We start from the raw sequence: 17758 nt of genomic DNA, 5'->3' as shown, positions 1-17758 counted from the left end.
CATCTTATCCGGGCAGAAGAGGACATCCATACCGGCAAACATCTTCATCCAAGCCGAATCTTCTATGTTGTTCCATCAGATGACGAGCGGCTGATCTAGAAGACCTCCGGCGCGGATCCATCCTCTTCGTTCGACGTCCAACTGAAGAATGACAGATCCATCAGCCAATCAGAATTTTCCTACCTTAATTCCGATTGGCTGATAGAATCCTATCAGCCAATCGGAATTCGAGGGACGCCATCTTGGATGACGTCCCTTAAAGGAACCTTCATTCTTCAGTTGGACGTCGAACGAAGAGGATGGATCCGCGCCGGAGGTCTTCAAGATCAGCCGCTCGTCATCCGATGGAACAACATAGAAGATGCAGCTTGGATGAAGATGTTTGCCGTTCCGGATGTCCTCTTCTGCCCGGATAGGATGAAGATTTCTTCCCGAAGATGGACTTCTTCATTTGCCGCTTGGATCCAGACTTCAGCCGGAGGATGGACGTCACTCTTCAGCCCCTGCTTGGGTTTGGATGAAGATTTCGGAGGCTCTTCTGGACAGATCGGGACCCGATGTGGTGAAGACAAGGTAGGGAGATCTTCAGGGGCTTAGTGTTAGGTTTATTTAAGGGGGGTTTGGGTTAGATTAGGGGTATGTGGGTGGTGGGTTGTAATGTTGGGGGGGGTATTGTATGTTTTTTTTTTACAGGCAAAAGAGCTGATTTCTTTGGAGCATGCCCCGCAAATGGCCCTTTTCAGGGCTGGTAAGGTAAAAGATTTTCTATTTTAATTTTAGAATAGGGTAGGGCATTTTTTTATTTTGGGGGTCTTTGTTATTTTATTAGGGGTCTTAGAGTAGGTGTAATTAGTTTAAAATTGTTGTAATATTTTTCTAATGTTTGTAAATATTTTTTTATTTTTTGTAACTTAGTTCTTTTTTATTTTTTGTACTTTAGTAAGTTTATTTCATTGTATTTATTTGTAGGCATTGTATTTAATTAATTTATTGATAGTGTAGTGTTAGGTTTAATTGTAGCTAATTGTAGGTATTTTATTTAATTAATTTATTGATAGTGTAGTGTTAGGTTTAATTGTAACTTAGGTTAGGATTTATTTTACAGGTAATTTTGTAATTATTTTAACTAGGTAACTATTAAATAGTTATTAACTATTTAATAGCTATTGTACCTGGTTAAAATAATTACAAAGTTACCTGTAAAATAAATATTAATCCTAAAATAGCTACAATATAGTTATAATTTATATTGTAGCTATATTAGGATTTATTTTACAGGTAAGTATTTAGCTTTAAATAGGAATAATTTATTTAATAAGAGTTAATTTATTCGTTAGATTAAAATTATATTTAATTTAGGGGGGTGTTAGTGTTAGGGTTAGACTTAGCTTTAGGGGTTAATACATTTATTATAGTAGCGGTGAGATCCGGTCGGCAGATTAGGGGTTAATTATTGTAGGTAGGTAGAGGCGACGTTGGGGGCGGCAGATTAGGGGTTAATAAATATAATATATGGGTCGGCGGTGTTAGGGGCAGCAGATTAGGGGTACATAGGGATAACATAGGTTGCGGCGGTATACGGAGCGGCAGATTAGGAGTTAATAATAATATGCAGGTGTCAGCGATAGCGGGGGCGGCAGATTAGGGGTTAATAAGTGTAAGGTTAGGGGTGTTTAGACTCGGGGTACATGTTAGAGTGTTAGGTGCAGACTTAGAAAACTGTTTCCCCATAGGAAACAATGTAGCTGCGTTAGGAGCTGAACGCTGCTTTTTTGCAGGTGTTTTTTTTTCAGCTCAAACAGCCCCATTGTTTCCTATGGGGGAATCGTGCACGGGCACGTTTTTGAAGCTGGCCGCGTCCGTAAGCACCGCTGGTATCGAGAGTTGCAGTGGCGGTAAATATGCTCTACGCTCCCTTTTTTGGAGCCTAACGCAGCCATTCTGTGAACTCTAAATACCAGCGGTATTTAAAAGGTGATGGGGGAAAAAAGCACGCGTAGCTAACGCACCCCTTTGGCCGCAGAACTCTAAATCTAGCCGTTAGAATCTAAAGGATATTTTTCCTTGCAACCACTGTGTAAGTACATGAAGAGCCCTTCTGACTGTCATCATCTTTGACACCTTCACATAGGGGGAATGCCCCAGGCACAACAAGCTAAAGTTTCTTTAAGGTTGACTGGTAACGTTTTTTTTAATGGAACCTGTCATTACTTCACTAACAGAATGCAAATGAGGAGCTGACTGAGCACAAGATAGATCTGGAGACCACAGCATTTGACATCCAATTCTTCATATCTGAACATGCCCAAGATCTCTCTCCAAATCAAAGCAAACAGCTACTGAGGCTGCTGAACATGACGCAAAAGAATTTCCATGAAGCGCAGAAGAAGATCTCAACCCAGATGGAACTGTTAAAAAGTCATTTGCTGGCAGCACAAGACTTGAATGAGCAGAAGGTTTGACTCTCTGTGTTGCTGTGTTCTGTGTCTAGCATTAAGACGGTAGCATTATGATGTACAAATCACAGTGCTTGCCAGATACAGATATCTTTTACTGACATCTGTACTAGTATTTTATTGATTTATCAGCATGCAGTTATGTCAGTATATGTTAATAATAACAAAATAGTTTTTATTCATTTAATTAACAAAATTACAAGTGTTTGTGGCTTTTAAAACAGAGTATCTAACCATTACATGCTATGGCCCCATTAGAAAAAAAAAAACACTTAGAGGATTTTGTGCAACCTGTAGAAATTCTACAAATTTAAACAAAATTATGAACATACTTCAAGTGATTGGACTAAACATATGCTATTAGTTTAGTTTGCACAAGTGACAATATTTGATGGCAGTGTGGTGCAGTGATATGTCTGTGTTATAGTAAAAGACCAAGACAGACAAACACATGAGCTCTCCCAATTCTTTATCTTTACGCCTCCATCTGTAAATATTTGCTGCTTGAAAAGAAATGTTATTATAAGATCAAAGAACTGAGAAATTCCTTCCTGGGTCATTCACCTACAGTCTATAGTCTGTGGAAGTGAAGGGCAAAATAAAAGCATTGGAGGGCCGCATTGTGGTCTCTGGGCCTTTGGTTGGACAGTCATGTTTTAAAAAAGTACTTTAGTAAAGAGAATGAATGAAAAACAGAAATTAATTCATCTTTCTGTTTACTGACTTAAGGAATATTTTACAGACAAGTATCACAATGTAAGAGATATTTACACTTTAATCTTCATTACTTTCCTGTGCACTTAAATGTATAATACTGTATATATATATGTGCGTATGTACATAAATAACTTATAGTGCTAAAACATTTAAAGGGCTTATGATGATGTTACTGGTAAAGTCAGAAATCCAGGTAATCCAAGGATTACCCAGGTAAACCTGACATTACCCAAGCAGCTGTGGGTAAATCCAGATGTAATGTAATTCCCCAATCTATTTTTTTTGTCTCTGCCTGGGGGTTTCAAGGAAGGCGCCCCGCTGATCCTCCGGCATCCACCCCAAGTGAACCTTGGGGAATTAGGTTTTCAAAGGGGGCTTTAACCCCCTTGAACCTCCCAGTCGGAGGCAAAAAAAGATAGTGAAGATGCGTGAATTACCGTGCATAGTGTATATGTTATGTATGTTACATCAGGCATTATCCACAGCTGCTTGGATAATGTCAGGTTTACCCGGGAAATGATAGGATTACCCAAATTCTTACTTTACCCGCCACAATGATATTTGAGAAAACATTTAATTCATAGATTTAAAAAAAATAAGTAGTATTATGATGAGAAAGTATTGTAAATATTTTAGAATATAAACAGTTAGTAAGTTTGGCTCAGGAGGTTCTTCTGATACATATTCATTTAAAAATGCTCAGTAATAAGACTCATTCTAGGTAATCAATTTAACCAAAGTAACATGCTCTAATTGATAGTATAATTAATAAAGTTTTGGCTGGAGGGAAACGATCATGCTGGTCCGTCTGTTGTTAAACACTAGCTAGAGACATTTACGCATATAACTAATATTCATTGTGATTCATCTTATTGTCTTCATCACCAGGCTTGACATTCTGCTCCATTTCATTTCATTCTCTAATTATTTAGGAATAAGGTTTTGCTCAGGAGAAAACAAACTTACAGATTAAGAAAAAATCTGCATGTTCAGAAACTGTGGGTCTTTATCTATTTAATATGTATGTTTCAAGCTTAGAAATGCTGTGCAAACACCCTGCTCTGTCAAGCATATATCAACTAACCACTGTTTGATATCTTTTTTTCTGAATCATTATTAACACAGGTACCAGGATGAAAGGAAACTGGGATTGTCAATGCAGTCGAATCATCTCTCTTAACATGTGCATGGTCAGGCTTCTCAGCAATTTCTACTTACATTTGTTTAAAGATGAATGCAAATTCCTACTTCTGCACTACTGTCACCTTGAGAAAACCATGTATCACTATTATGTTAACAGCATACTGTACACTTTAAATATTGTGGCACTTCGTTATAAGAGTAGAGTTAGCGTGACTTTGTATTGTTTGTCTTTGGCTTAGGATGCTGAAGTGCATCTGCAAGAACACAAGGAGAAGCTTCAAGAGATCTGTGCTCTCCTCACACAGACAGAAAACAAACTGATTGGTCAGCAAGATACCTTTTCTATTGGTGACAGCCCAGCTGAGCTGCAGCACTATCAGTCTGAATATGAGGTAATGTTACTGCGATAAGCAGTATTGCTGGAGCTTGCTAACATTAGAGCGCAACTTGATATCACAATAAAACAGATTTACCAAACTATCGGCTAGATTACGAGTTACGGTAAAAAAGCAGCGTTAACAGGTCGTAACACTGCTTTTTTACGCACGCTGCTATTACGAGTCTTGCAGGTATAGGTGTACCGGTGAGAAAGGTGGGTTTAGGAGTGTAAGTCGCAAAAAAATGCTTAAACCAAAAAGGAAATCTATCTATAGTCGGTAATAAACCTTGATGAACTATATATAATTGGACTCAGAAACTTATTAAAAATAATAATTTATTATTTGTAGATACACGACAATATAAAAAACATATATGAAAATTGATGGAGGTGAAATATTTAGTGTGAGAAACTAATAAGAGTGTTGCACCTAGTACATTGTAACACCTAGTGTAGCACTGAAATCAGTCTGTTGTATATAAGTTTCCTCTTGTTGTTTTGCAAGAAGTATAAATGTTTAGTCAAAACTTCTTGCAAAACAGTTTCTCACACTAAATATTTCACCTCCATCAATTTTCATATATGTTTTTTATATTGTCGTGTATCTACAAATAATAAATTATTATTTTTAATAAGTTTCTGAGTCCAATTATATATAGTTCATCAAGGTTTATTACCGACTATAGATATATTTCCTTTTTGGTTTAAGCATTTTTTTGCGCCTTACACTCCTAAACCCACCTCTCTCACCAGTCCATACAAAGATTTTTTTTCTGGGGAAAATATCCTAGGAGTAAAAAAGGCTTACCAAATAATTTGGCAGCGCAGAAAAGTTTTTGAAACATCTCTTTCAGGTATAGGTGCACCGCACACTTTTTTGGCCTTACCGCAAATCAACTTATGTAAATTTCGTAAAGCCTTTTTCTATGGTACTTCCATAGCGCTGGTATTACGAGCTTGTCCTGGGAGGCCAAAAAGTGAGCGGTACACCCTCTACCGCCAAGATTCGTAACGCATTTTAAAGTCAGTAGTTATGAGTTTTACACAACAACGCTGTAGCATAAAACTCATAACTAAAGTCCTACAAAGTACACTAACACCCATAAACACCTATTAACCCCTAAACCGAGGCCCTCCCGCATCGCAATCACTATAATAACATTTTTGGAACAGCCAATAGAATGCCAGCTCAATCCTATTGGCTGATTGCATCAGCCAATAGGATTTTTTCTACCTTAATTCCGATTAGCTGATAGAATTCTATCAGCCAATCAGAATCTAAGGGACGCCATCTTGGATAATGTCACTTAAAGAAACATTAATTCCGAAGAAGCCGTCGATTGAAGAGGATGCTCTGCGCCAGATGTCTTGAAGATGGAGCCTCTCCGCGTCGGAAGGATGAAGATAGAAGATGCTGTCTGAATGAAGACTTCTGCCCGTATGGAGGACCACTTCTGCCCGTCTGGAGGACCACTTCTGACGGCTTCGTTGAGGACATCTTGCCGATTGGATGAAGACTTTTCCCGTTAAGTGAATCTTCGGGGGTTAGTGATTTTTAAAGGGTGTATCGGGTGGGTTTATTTTTTAGGTTAGGGCTTTGGGCAGCAATAGAGCTAAATGCCCTTTTAAGGGCAATGCCCATCCAAATGCCCTTTTCAGGGCAATGGGGAGCTTAGGTTTTTTTAGTTAGGGTTTTATTTGGGGGGTTTGGTTGTGTGGGTGGTGGGTTTTACTATTGTGAGTTGTTTGTATTTTTTTTACAGGTAAAAGAGCTGATTTCTTTGGGGCAATGCCCCGCAAAAGGCCCTTTTAAGGGCTATTGGTAGTTTAGTTTAGGTTAGGGTTTTTTTTTATTTTTGGTGGGCTTTTTTTATTTTGATAGGTTGATAGGGCTATTAGATTAGGTGTAATTAGTTTAAATATCTTGTAATTTGTTTTTTATTTTCTGTAATTTAGTGTTTGTTTTTTTTGGTAATTTAGCTAATTTTATTTAATTTATTTAATTGTATTTAATGTAGGGAATTTATTTAATTGTAGTGTAGTGTTAGGTGTTATTGTAACTTAGGTTAGGTTTTATTTTACAGTTAAATTTGTATTTATTTTAGCTAGGTAGTTATTAAATAGTTAATAACTATTTAGTAACTATTCTACCTAGTTAAAATAAATACAAACTTGCCTGTGAAATAAAAATAAACCCTAAGCTAGCTACAATGTAACTATTAGTTATATTGTAGCTAGCTTAGGGTTTATTTTACAGGTAAGTATTTTGTTTTAAATAGGAATAATTTAGGTAATGATAGTAATTTGTATTTAGATTTTTTTTAAATTATATTTAAGTTAGGGGGTATTAGGGTTAGGGTTAGACTTAGGTTTAAGGGTTAATAAATTTAGACTAGTGGCGGCGACATTGGGGGCGGCAGATTAGGGGTTAATAAATGTAGGTAGGTTGTGGCGACATTGGGGAGGGAGATTAGGGGTTAATAAATATAATGTAGGTGTCAGCGATGTTGGGGGCAGCAGATTAGGGGTTCATAAGTATAATGTAGGTGGCGGCGATGTCCGGAGTGGCAGATTAGGGGTTAATAAGTATAATGCAGGTGTTCGCGATGTCGGGGGCGGCAGATTAGGGGTTAATAAGTGTAATATTAGGGGTGTTTAGACTCGGGGTTCATGTTAGGGTGTTAGGTGTAAACATAACTTTAGTTTACCCATAGGAATCAATGGGGCTGCGTTACTGAGTTTTATGCTGCTTTTTTGCAGGTGTTAGACTTTTTCTCAACCGGCTCTCCACATTGATGTCTAAGGGGGAAATCGTGCACGAGCACGTATAACCAGCTCACCACTCATTTAAGCAACGCTGGTATTGGAGTGCGGTATGGAGCACAATTTTGCTCTACGCTCACTTCTTGCCTTTTAACGCCGGGTTTATAAAAACTTTTAATTCCAGCGCTGCAGGGAAGTGAGCAGCGAGAAAAAATTAGCACCGCACAGCTCATAATGCAAGACTCGTAATCCAGCCGAAGGTTTAGAGCAGCCGACGTAGCTCTAGTGCACCTTATACTTTCAATGGTTATCGTGACTGCGCTAAATAGCGCTGATATTGCATGTTGAAATTTATGGGTTGCGCTCCAGCAAAAGCCTAATAACGCTAGAAGTATTAGCGTGACTTGAGACATGAAGGCCTATCAAGCTGTCAACCTCAAATATGCCGGAATTCCGCAGCGTAATTGTTGCGACCTTGATCCAACCTAGTTATCAAAGCCTACAGACCGGCAAATATTGAAATTTGTGACGTAACATACGATCCGCCGTTCTCAATCTGATGCAGATCGATGCTTACGTCATTCTCTATCTGACACTTTTTCCCAGTTATCAAACTGTTAACAGGTACGCTCTTGGCTATTCCGACGCAGCGTACCTAGTTTTCAATCCACCACCCTGGAGGCTGCAGATGCAATAGAAATCAATGGGAGTCTGAAAGCACCGAAAGCTTATGTTCGATGCTGCCAGATATCCCATTGATTTCTATGGTTGAAAACAAGTTACGTTTACACCTAACACCCTAACATAAACCCAGAGTCTAAACACCCCTAATCTGCCGCTCCGACATCGCAGCAACCTAAATAAAATGTATTAACCCCTATTCCACTGCTCTCCGACACCACTAAATAAACGTATTAACCCCTAAATCTCTGGCCTCCCACATCACCACCACTAACTAAACCTATTAACCCCTAAACCGTCAGCCCCCCACATTGCCAAAAACTAAAGTAAGCTATTAACCCCTAAACCTAACAACCCCCTAACTTTAAATTGAAATTACAACATCCCTATCTTCAAATAAATTAAAACTTACCTGTAGAATTAAAATAAACTATTTTAAACTATGAATTAACCTACCCTAACTATTATCCTACAATTAAATTAAACTACCAATTAAATAAAATAAAATAAATTACATATTAAAAAACCTAACCCTACTCAAATTAATTAAATATACTATTAAACATTATTAAAAGTACTAAATTAGAGAAAAAAACAAACACTAAGTTACAACCCCCCCCCACTAAATTATGAAAAATAAAAAAACACATTATCAAAAATAAAACATAATTACACCTAATCTATTAGCCCTATCAAAATAAAAAAGCCCCCCCAAAATAAAAAAAAAAACCTAGCCTACAATAAACTACCAATGGCCTTTAAAAGGGCCTTTTGTGAGGCATTGCCCCAAAGAAATCAGCTCTTTTACCTGTAAGAAAAATACAAATACCCCCCCACAGTAAAACCCACCACCCAACCCCCCAAACAAAAAAACCTATCTAAAATAATCTAAACTCCCATTGCTCTGAAAAGGGCATTTGTATGGGCATTGCCCTTAAAAGTGCATTTAGCTATTTTATATGCCCAGACTCTAATCTAAAAGTAAAAACCACCCAAAAAACCCTTAAAAAAACTGGAACTTCAATGCAAGTGACGCCATCCAAGATGGCTTCCTTTGCTTTCCTATTGGCTTAAAGATTTCATTCAGCCAATAAGATTATAGCTGCTAAAATCCTATTGGCTGTTCCAATCAGCCAATTGGATTGAGCTCTAATCCTATTGGCTGTTCCAATCAGCCAATAGGATGAGAGCTCAATCCTATTAGCTGATTGGAACAGCCAATAGGATTTTAGCAGCTCTAATCCTATTGGCTGATTGAAATCTTTCAGCCAATAGGAATGCAAGGGATGCCATCTTGGAGTTCAGTTTACGGCGGCGACCGTATGAAAAGGATACTCCACGCCGGATGTCTTCAGGATGGACCCGCTCTGCGCCGGATGGATGAAGATAGAATATGCCTTCTGGATGATGACTTCTCCGGCTGGATGGATCCTTCAAGCGGACTTCAAGAACTGTAAGTGGATTGTTAGGGTTAGTGTTAGGTTTTTTTAAGGGTTTTTTGGGTGTGTTTTATTTTTAGATTAGGGTCTGGGCATGTAAAAGAGCTAAATGCACTTTTTAAGGGCAAAGCCCATACAAACTCCCTTTTCAGGGCAATGGGGATCTCAGGATACTTTAGATAGTTTTTTTATTTGGATTTTACTGTTGGGGGTGTTTGTATTTTTTTTTTACAGGTAAAATAGCTGATTTATTTGGGACAATGCCCCTCAAAAGGCCCTTTTAAGGGCCATTGGTAGTTTATTGTAGGCTAGGGGTTTTTTTTATTTTGGGGGGGGGTATTTTGATAGGGCTATTAGATTAGGTGTAATTCTTTTTTCTTTTTATTTTTCGTACTTTAGTGGGCGTTTTTTTTTGTAACTTCGGTTTTTTTTGGTGGTAATTTAGTACTTTTAATAATGTTTAATAGTAGATTTAAATAATTTTAGTAGGGTTAGGTTTCTTTAATATGTAATTTAGTTTATTTAATTGGTAGTTTAATTTAATTGCAGGATAATAGTTAGGGTAGGCTAATTAATAGTTTAATATAGTTTATTTTAATTCTACAGGTAAGTTTAAATGTATTTAAAGATAGGGATGTTGTAATTTTAATTTAAAATTAGCGGGTTGTTAGGTTTAGGGGTAAATAGCTTAATTTATTTTTTGTCGATGTGGGGGGCTGACGTTTTAGTGGTTACTAGGTTTAGTTAGTGGTAGTGATGTGGGAGGCTAGATGTTTAGGGGTTAATACGTTTATTTAGGTTGCGGCGGGGTCAGGAAGTGGCGGGATAGGGGTTAATAACTTTATTTATGTTGCAGTGGGGTCGGGGAGCGGTGGGATAGGGGTTAATAACTTTATGTTGCAGCAAGGTCGGGGAGCGGCAGGATAGGGGTTAATAACTTTATTTATTTAAACATTTTAGTATAGTGGCAGCGTTTAGTGACAGGGTATAAATAAAGTTTGAAAAAAGCCTAATAGACGTGAGATCGATGACTGTTAGTTAACAACAGTCCGATGCTCATCGCCCCGTGCTTGGTGCGTGTCTTTTTGCCGGCTTTTTTCATAAATAAGGAGAGCGTATTGAGATATGCGGCCGTGATGTTAGGCGAGCATATTGGTTCCGGCGAATGCAGCATAGTCGACAGCTTGATAGATATCCCCCATGAAGTGCATGGGTTAAAAAAAAAAGTTTCACAAAACACATCAAAATCATATTAAAATAAAGTATTACAGTCATATATAAACTTTGTTTATTAAAAAATATTAGTTTAATATTGATAAAAAGATTTTAAAAGGGTTAAAAAGGTATATGGTATATGGCAAGGTGATTGATGGAAAGAGCTCAAATGTATCAATATATATATATATATATATATACAGAGGTGGAAAAATATCAATATGGTTTACTAGTCAGGGGTTAAAAGCCACTAGCCCAGAGGGAAAAAGTTAGTCACTAGCCCAGAGGGAAAAAGTTAGTAGTACTCTCAATGTTAAAGATAGGAAAAACTCAAATTTCTAAGATGTCCGCTGCAATTTCTAAGTTGTCCGTGACTAGTCCACTGGAAATTTCAAGCACTGTGTGTGTATATATATATATATATATATATATGCAGTATATATGAAGCAGGTATCATCCGCACCTCTCATCCATATATATATATATATATATATATATATATGCAGTATATATGAAGCAGGCAGGGCCGCCACTAGAAATTTTGGGGCCCCTGACTTAACCATTGATCAGGCCCCCCCCCCCCTCCCTTTGACATGTGCAATTTTTGACCAAGTGACTAAAACGTATATGCACTTTATTCTTAAGTGTCTATTTAAACTTGGAAATGTTGTAAAGGTAGTAACATACAAACACACAGACGCACTCATACACTGAAACAAACACACACACACACTCACACATAAGGATTCACATATAGACACTCTAGAAACACACTCAGACACAGACACCCAAACAGACACTCAGCACTTGTTTACATTGACCTGACAAGTAATGAGGTAAACTACAGTTTTGTAAAAAAAAAAGGAGATTTAGAAAACAAAATATGGAGTTCTGATTATCTTTTTGTAAAGGAAGATGCCAACTAAATGATGCCAACGGCATGCAGTGGCTGAAAGGAATTGCCCTGAACTGTCTAAACAATCATTTAAAGGTTAAATGGTAGATTGGTGACTTCTGGAAAGGTCTCATTAGTCTCAAAGTCTGTAGAAAGATGTGAATAATCAGTAGTAAGGTCAAAATGTCCTAAAAAGGAACAGACAATGGACACATACACCCAAGGAAACACCGACAGAGACAGCCTCAGAAGTCACACAAAGACATACATACACACACACACACAGAGACACCCACAGAAAACACACAAAGACATACATACACACAGAGAGACAACCACATAAAACCCAGATAGATAGACATACATACACACACCCTCACTGAGACATCCACAGAAAACACACAAGGACATACACACACCCTCACAGAGACACCCACAGAAAACACACACCCTCACAGAGACATCCACAGAAATCACAGAGGGACAGACATACATACATACATACACACACACACACACACCCTCACAGAGATATCCACAGAAAACACAGACATACACACCCACCCTCACAGAGGCATCCAGAGAAAATAAATACACAAAGACAAACATACACACACCCTCACAGAGACCCCCATAGAAAAAGCTCAAAAACATATGATTTTTCCCCATTTTCCCCAACCAAGAGCACCACTTCAAATATAGTGTACAAATGTTCCCATCTGTCAGCTGTACTTATGGATTTTAAAAATGCTGTACTCTATATGGTCTTGGTGGAACCATAAGCTGTGGTACTCATACCACAAAATGCAGGATTTAGGCATGTTGGTATGTATTTCAAAATTAAGTTAGCTGTAATGTAAACAGAACAGTTTTAAGTTAACCTGTCTCATTTCAAACACTGAGCAATCTTAGTCTGAGAGTATAACATGTTATGCAGATGTAAACATCTTAGATAAAATGCCTCCTTGCATCTGGAAAGTCCTTGCATAAAGGGGCAGTAAACTGGAATGTAATATATATAGGAGGAAACATTTCCGCATGGTTTTTAATATAGAAATTCAACAGTATTGTCAAATAATCATAAATACACTGCTGCTAAAAATGTGTTTTTATGGACACCTGGCCCCACCATACAACTACTACCACACTGAAGTTACAATCTGAAATTGCACAAAGAAATAAAAAAAACATTTGCTAAGTAAGTCCTACCTCCTTTGTAAATTAAAGTGATCTGCCGTCTGACTCAGGCACACACTGTACAAACAAAGTGCCTAGGCTGTCTCACACTGTGCATAGTGGTTGAGTGCACACTCAGAGATCCTCTCAAATGCTAATACTTTACTCCTTGTAATAACATTTCCCATGCTCAATTAGCACTCTGCTGTAGTACCCACTGGTGGCTGCCAAAATTAAAAAAAAAAAAAAAAAATAATAATTTTTTTTTTTAGTTCTTGCCTCATGGGGCCCCCCTGGCCCATGGGGCCCCTGACAGGAGTCACCCCTGTCACCCCCTGATGGCGGCCCTGGAAGCAGGTATCATCCGCACATCTCAAGGATGAAGGGAAATGAAAAATTGTAAAAAATAACATTTATTTTAAACATGGTTAAAAATACAGAAGAGCCATAAAAACATTAGAAAAATTCTGTGGTCTGGTGGAAAAGAGTGCCAAACATGTTTCGGGCCTAGACCTAGCACTTGTTCACTGGCATACACACAGACTCCAACCAGACCACTATTTAAAACAAAAAAAGTCTCTATTTAACTCTAATGAAACACCTAATTCAATTACATTTTAAAGATACATCTCTGTATATTTACTGACTGTTGTAAAAAACAGCCATTATATGTAAACTTGGTATATATATATTTTTCAATAGTCATAATTAAATTCCTTACATATGTACATATCCAATTAAATCAACAGAAAAGAAAGAGAAAAATAATATATATATATATATGTGTGTGTGTGTGTGTGTGTATGATTGTATATTTACATGTGTATTAATGTGTATACATGTGTATTTATGTGTTTATATGTGTAAATATGTATGTGCACACATAATACGTATATATACACATATAAACAAACACAGACATATATATATCCTATAATATAAAGTGTGGCCAAGTATGTTTGTCCGAAGCTGTCATGCGCAGTAGAGACTGCACAAGGACAAACACACCTGGCCTTCAACAAACTGACCTGGCACCTAACCTAATCCGTGAAGGGGACGGGGCCAACTGGGCGTGAAGGGGGTGTGGCCAGCATAAAGGGGCGGGGTTGCTATGAAGGGCGGAGTCTGGCATGACATGGGGCGGGGGCGGGCAGGAGCGGCCGTGGCTGTCTGCGGGAGAGAGAGAGCGCACAACAGGGGGGATATAGAGCAAAAGAGGGGGAGATAGGGCAAAAGAGATAGGTGAGAGAGAGCAAAAGAGAGGGGAGTGACAGAGCAAAAAAGAGGTGTGAGAGAGCAAAAAAAAAGGGGAGAGAGAGTGCAAAAGAGGGCGAGGGAGAGAGCAAAAGAGAGGGGGAGAGAGAGCACAAAAGAGAGTAGGGAGAGAATGAGCAAAAGAGAGGGGGGAGAGAGAGAGCAAAAGAGAGGGTGAGAGAGAGAGAGCAAAAGAGAGGGTGAGAGAGCGCAAAAAGAGAGGGGGGAGAGAGAGAGCAAAAGAGAGGAAAGAAAGAGCAAAAGAGAGGTGGAGAGAGAGAGAGCAAAAGAGAGGGGGAAGAGAGCAAAAGAGAGGGGGAGAGAGAGCAAAAGAGAAGGGGAGAGAGAGCAAACGAGAGGGGGGAGAGAGCGAACAAAAGAGAGGCTGAGAGAGAGAGAGCAGGCAAAAGAGAGGGTGAGAGAGAGAGCGCAAAAGAGAGGGTGGAGAGAGAGAGAGCAAAAGAGAGGGGAAAGAGAGCAAGAGAGGGGAGAGAGAGACCACAAAAGAGAGGGTGGAGATAGAGAGAGCAAAAGAGAGGGGGGGGGAGAGATCGCAAAAGAGAGGGGAGAGAGAGCAAAAGAGGGGGGAGAGCGCAAAACAGAGATTGAGAGAGAGAGACCACAAAAGAGAGGGGGAGAGAGAGCAAAGGAGAGGGGAGAGAGAGAGCAAAAGAGAAGGGAGAGAGAAAGCAAAAGAGAGGGAAAGAGGGAAGAGAGAGAGCAAAAGAGAGGGGGAGAGTGAAGGGGGAGAGAGAGCAAAAGAGAGGGGGAGAGAGAGAGCAAAAGAGAGGGGAGGTGAGAGAGAGCGAAAGAGAGGGGGAAGATAGAGCAAAAGAGAAGGGGAGAGAGAGAAAAAGAGAGGGGGGAGAGAGAGCAAAAGAGAGGCGGGAGAGAGAGAGCAAAAGAGAGGTGGAGAGAGAGCAAAAGAGAGGGGAGAGAGCGCAAAATAGAGGGGGAAGAGAGAGAGAGCAAGAGAGGGGGGAGAGAGAGAGCTAAAGAGAGGGTGGAGAGAGAGAGAGCAAAAGAGAGGGTGGAGAGAGCAAAAGAGAGGGTGAGAGATAGAGCGCAAAAGAGAGGGGGGAGAGAGAAAAAGAGAGGGGGGAGGGAGAGAGCAAAAGAGAGGGGGGAGACAAAGCAAAAGAGAGGGAGAGAGAGAGCAAAAGAGAAGGGGGAGAGAGACCAAAAGAGAGGGGGAGAGAGAGCTAAAGAGAGGGGTGAGAGAGCAAAAGAGAGGGGAGAGAGAGAGCGAGAGAAAGAGAGAGAGCAAAAGAGAGGGTGGAGAGAGAGAGCAAAATGGAGGGGGGAGAGAGCAAAAGAGAGGGGAGAGAGAGCAAAAGAGAGGGGAGAGAGAGCGAAACAGAGGGGGAGAGAGCGAAACAGAGGGGGAGAGAGACCACAAAAGAGAGGGGGAGAGAAAGCTCAAAAAAGAGGGGGAGAGAGACAGAGCAAAAGAGAGGGGGAGAGCAAAAGAGAAGGGAGAGAAAGAGCAAAAGAGAGTAATGAGAGAGATCAAAAGAGAGGGGGGAGAGCGCAAAACAGGGGGAGAGAAAGCGCAAAAGAGAGGAGGAGAGAGAGAGCAAAAGAGAGGGGGGAGAGAGAGAGCAAAAGAGAGGGGGGAGATAGAGCAAAATAGAGGGGGAGAGAGAGCAAAAGAGAGGGGGGGAGAGAGACCAAAAGACAGGTGGGAGAGAGAAAGCAAAGTAGATGTGGGAGAGAAAGAAACAGCAAAATAGAGGGTGGAGAGAGAGCGAGCAAAAGAGAGGGGTGAAAGAGAGCAAAAGAGAGGGGGAGAGAGAGCAAAAGAGAAGGGGGGAGAGAGCAAAAGAGAGGGGAGAGAGAGCGAACAAAAGAGAGGCTGGGAGAGAGAGCAGGCAAAAGAGAGGGTGAGAGAGAGAGCGCAAAAGAGAGGGGTGAGAGAGAGCAAGAGAGGGGGAGAGAGAGAGCAAAAGAGAGGGTGGAGAGAGAGAGCAAAAGAGGGGGGAGAGAGAGCAATAGAGAGGGGGGAGAGCACAAAACAAAGGGGGAGAGAGAGACCACAAAATAGAGGAAGACAGAGAGAGCAAAAGAGATGGGGGAAAGAGCAAAGGAGAGGGGGGAGAGAAATCAAAAGAGAAGGGAGAGAGAGAGCAAAAGAGAGGGGAGAGCGGAAAACAGAAGGGGAGAGAGAGGGCAAAAGAGAGGGGAGACAGAGAGCAAAAGAGAGGGGGGGAGAGAGAGAGAGCAAAAGAGAGGGGGGAGAGAGAGCAAAATAGAGGTGGGAGAGAGAGAGCAAAAAAGAGGTGGGAGAGAGAGAGCACAAGAGAGGGGGAGAGAGCACAAAATAGAGGGGGAATATATAGAGCAAGAGAGGGGTGAGAGAGAGAGCAAGAGAGGGGGGAGAGAGAGAGGGTGGAGAGAGAGAGCAAAAGAGAGGGGGAGAGAGAGAGCGAGCAAAAGAGAGGGTGAGAGAGAGAGAGCAAAAGAGAGGGTGAGAGAGCGCAAAAGAGAGGTGTGAGAGAGAGCAAAAGAGAGGAAAGAGAGTGCAAAATAGAGGAGGAGAGAGAGAGAGCAAAAGAGAGGGGAGAGAGAGCAAAAGAGAGGGGGAGAGAGAGAGAGCAAAAGAGAGGAGGGAGACAGGGCAAAAGAGAGGGGGAGATAGAGCAAAAGATAAAGGGGAGAGAGACCAAAAGAGAGGAGGGAGAGAGCGAGCAAAAGAGAGGGTGAGAGAGAGAGCAGGAAAAAGAGAGGGTGAGAGAGAGCGCAAAAGAGAGGGGGGAGAGAGATTGCAAAAGAGAGGGAAGAGAGAGAGAGCAAAATAGAGGGGGAGAGCGCCAAAAAGGGGGGGAGAGAGAGCGCAAAAGAGAGGGGGAGAGAGAGAGCAAAAGAGAGGGGGAGAGAGAGAGCAAAAGAGAGAGGGAGAGAGAGAGAGAGCAAAAGAGAGGGGGGAGAGAGAGAGAGAGCAAAATAGAGGGGGGAGAGAGAGCAAGAGTAAGGGGTGGGACCGCTGTATTGCAAAAAATGGCCCGTGTACACGGGCTTTAGGACTAGTAAATATATATATATATATATATATATATATATATATATATACATACATATACATTAGAACAAAAAAGGCAGCACAATATTAGTATTTGCAAATAAAATAGGATAGTTTAATCCAGAATCAGTTCATGTGAATACAACCATGCACACAGGTAAGGAGGTAAGAAGGGGCATGTCCTTACGCGTTTTGTGCCGCCAGGCACTTAGTCATAGGATGTTAACCTGTTGTACAGAGCCTGATTAAATTCCAAACTGCACCAATCACATTCGTGAATCAGGGTTGGAATCAATCAGGCATGTGTGAAAAAGGTTAAAAACAGTTAAAACAGTGTATCAAAGGACTAAGCAATCCCTTGGCAGTCTATTTTCTTACTGCAAAGGAATGACCAAAAAACTTTCTAACAGTTTAACTCTTAAAGTTACAATTACTGTAATCCAATTGTTACCACTATTCAATGGAAAATACAAAAAATACAGAACACAGAATAACATATTTAATTACTAAAGGTTTGATTTGACACAAACACATGATATTGATGTATTATTAGTTGGTTAATCTGTGAATAGGCTAATATCCCATTCTTTGTTTAAGCCATGGGGTTCCCTTGTACCCCCA

At 40.2% G+C, this 17758-nt stretch overlaps 1 protein-coding gene across 1 annotated transcript in view; it reads left to right on the top strand.

The window, feature by feature from the left end:
* The window catches only part of LOC128656482 (dystonin-like), a 958955-nt gene that overhangs the window by 653052 nt on the left and 288145 nt on the right, over positions 1 to 17758 (top strand). Inside the window, 2 exon segments of the mRNA XM_053710402.1 lie at positions 2223 to 2456; positions 4556 to 4708. Of these exon segments, the coding sequence (XP_053566377.1) occupies positions 2223 to 2456; positions 4556 to 4708 (387 nt within the window).

Source organism: Bombina bombina, chromosome 4 (assembly GCF_027579735.1).
Source record: "Bombina bombina isolate aBomBom1 chromosome 4, aBomBom1.pri, whole genome shotgun sequence".
NCBI lineage: Eukaryota > Metazoa > Chordata > Amphibia > Anura > Bombinatoridae > Bombina > Bombina bombina.
The sequence above is the reverse complement of the archived record's forward strand: the minus strand, read 5'-3'. Positions and strand labels throughout refer to the sequence as shown.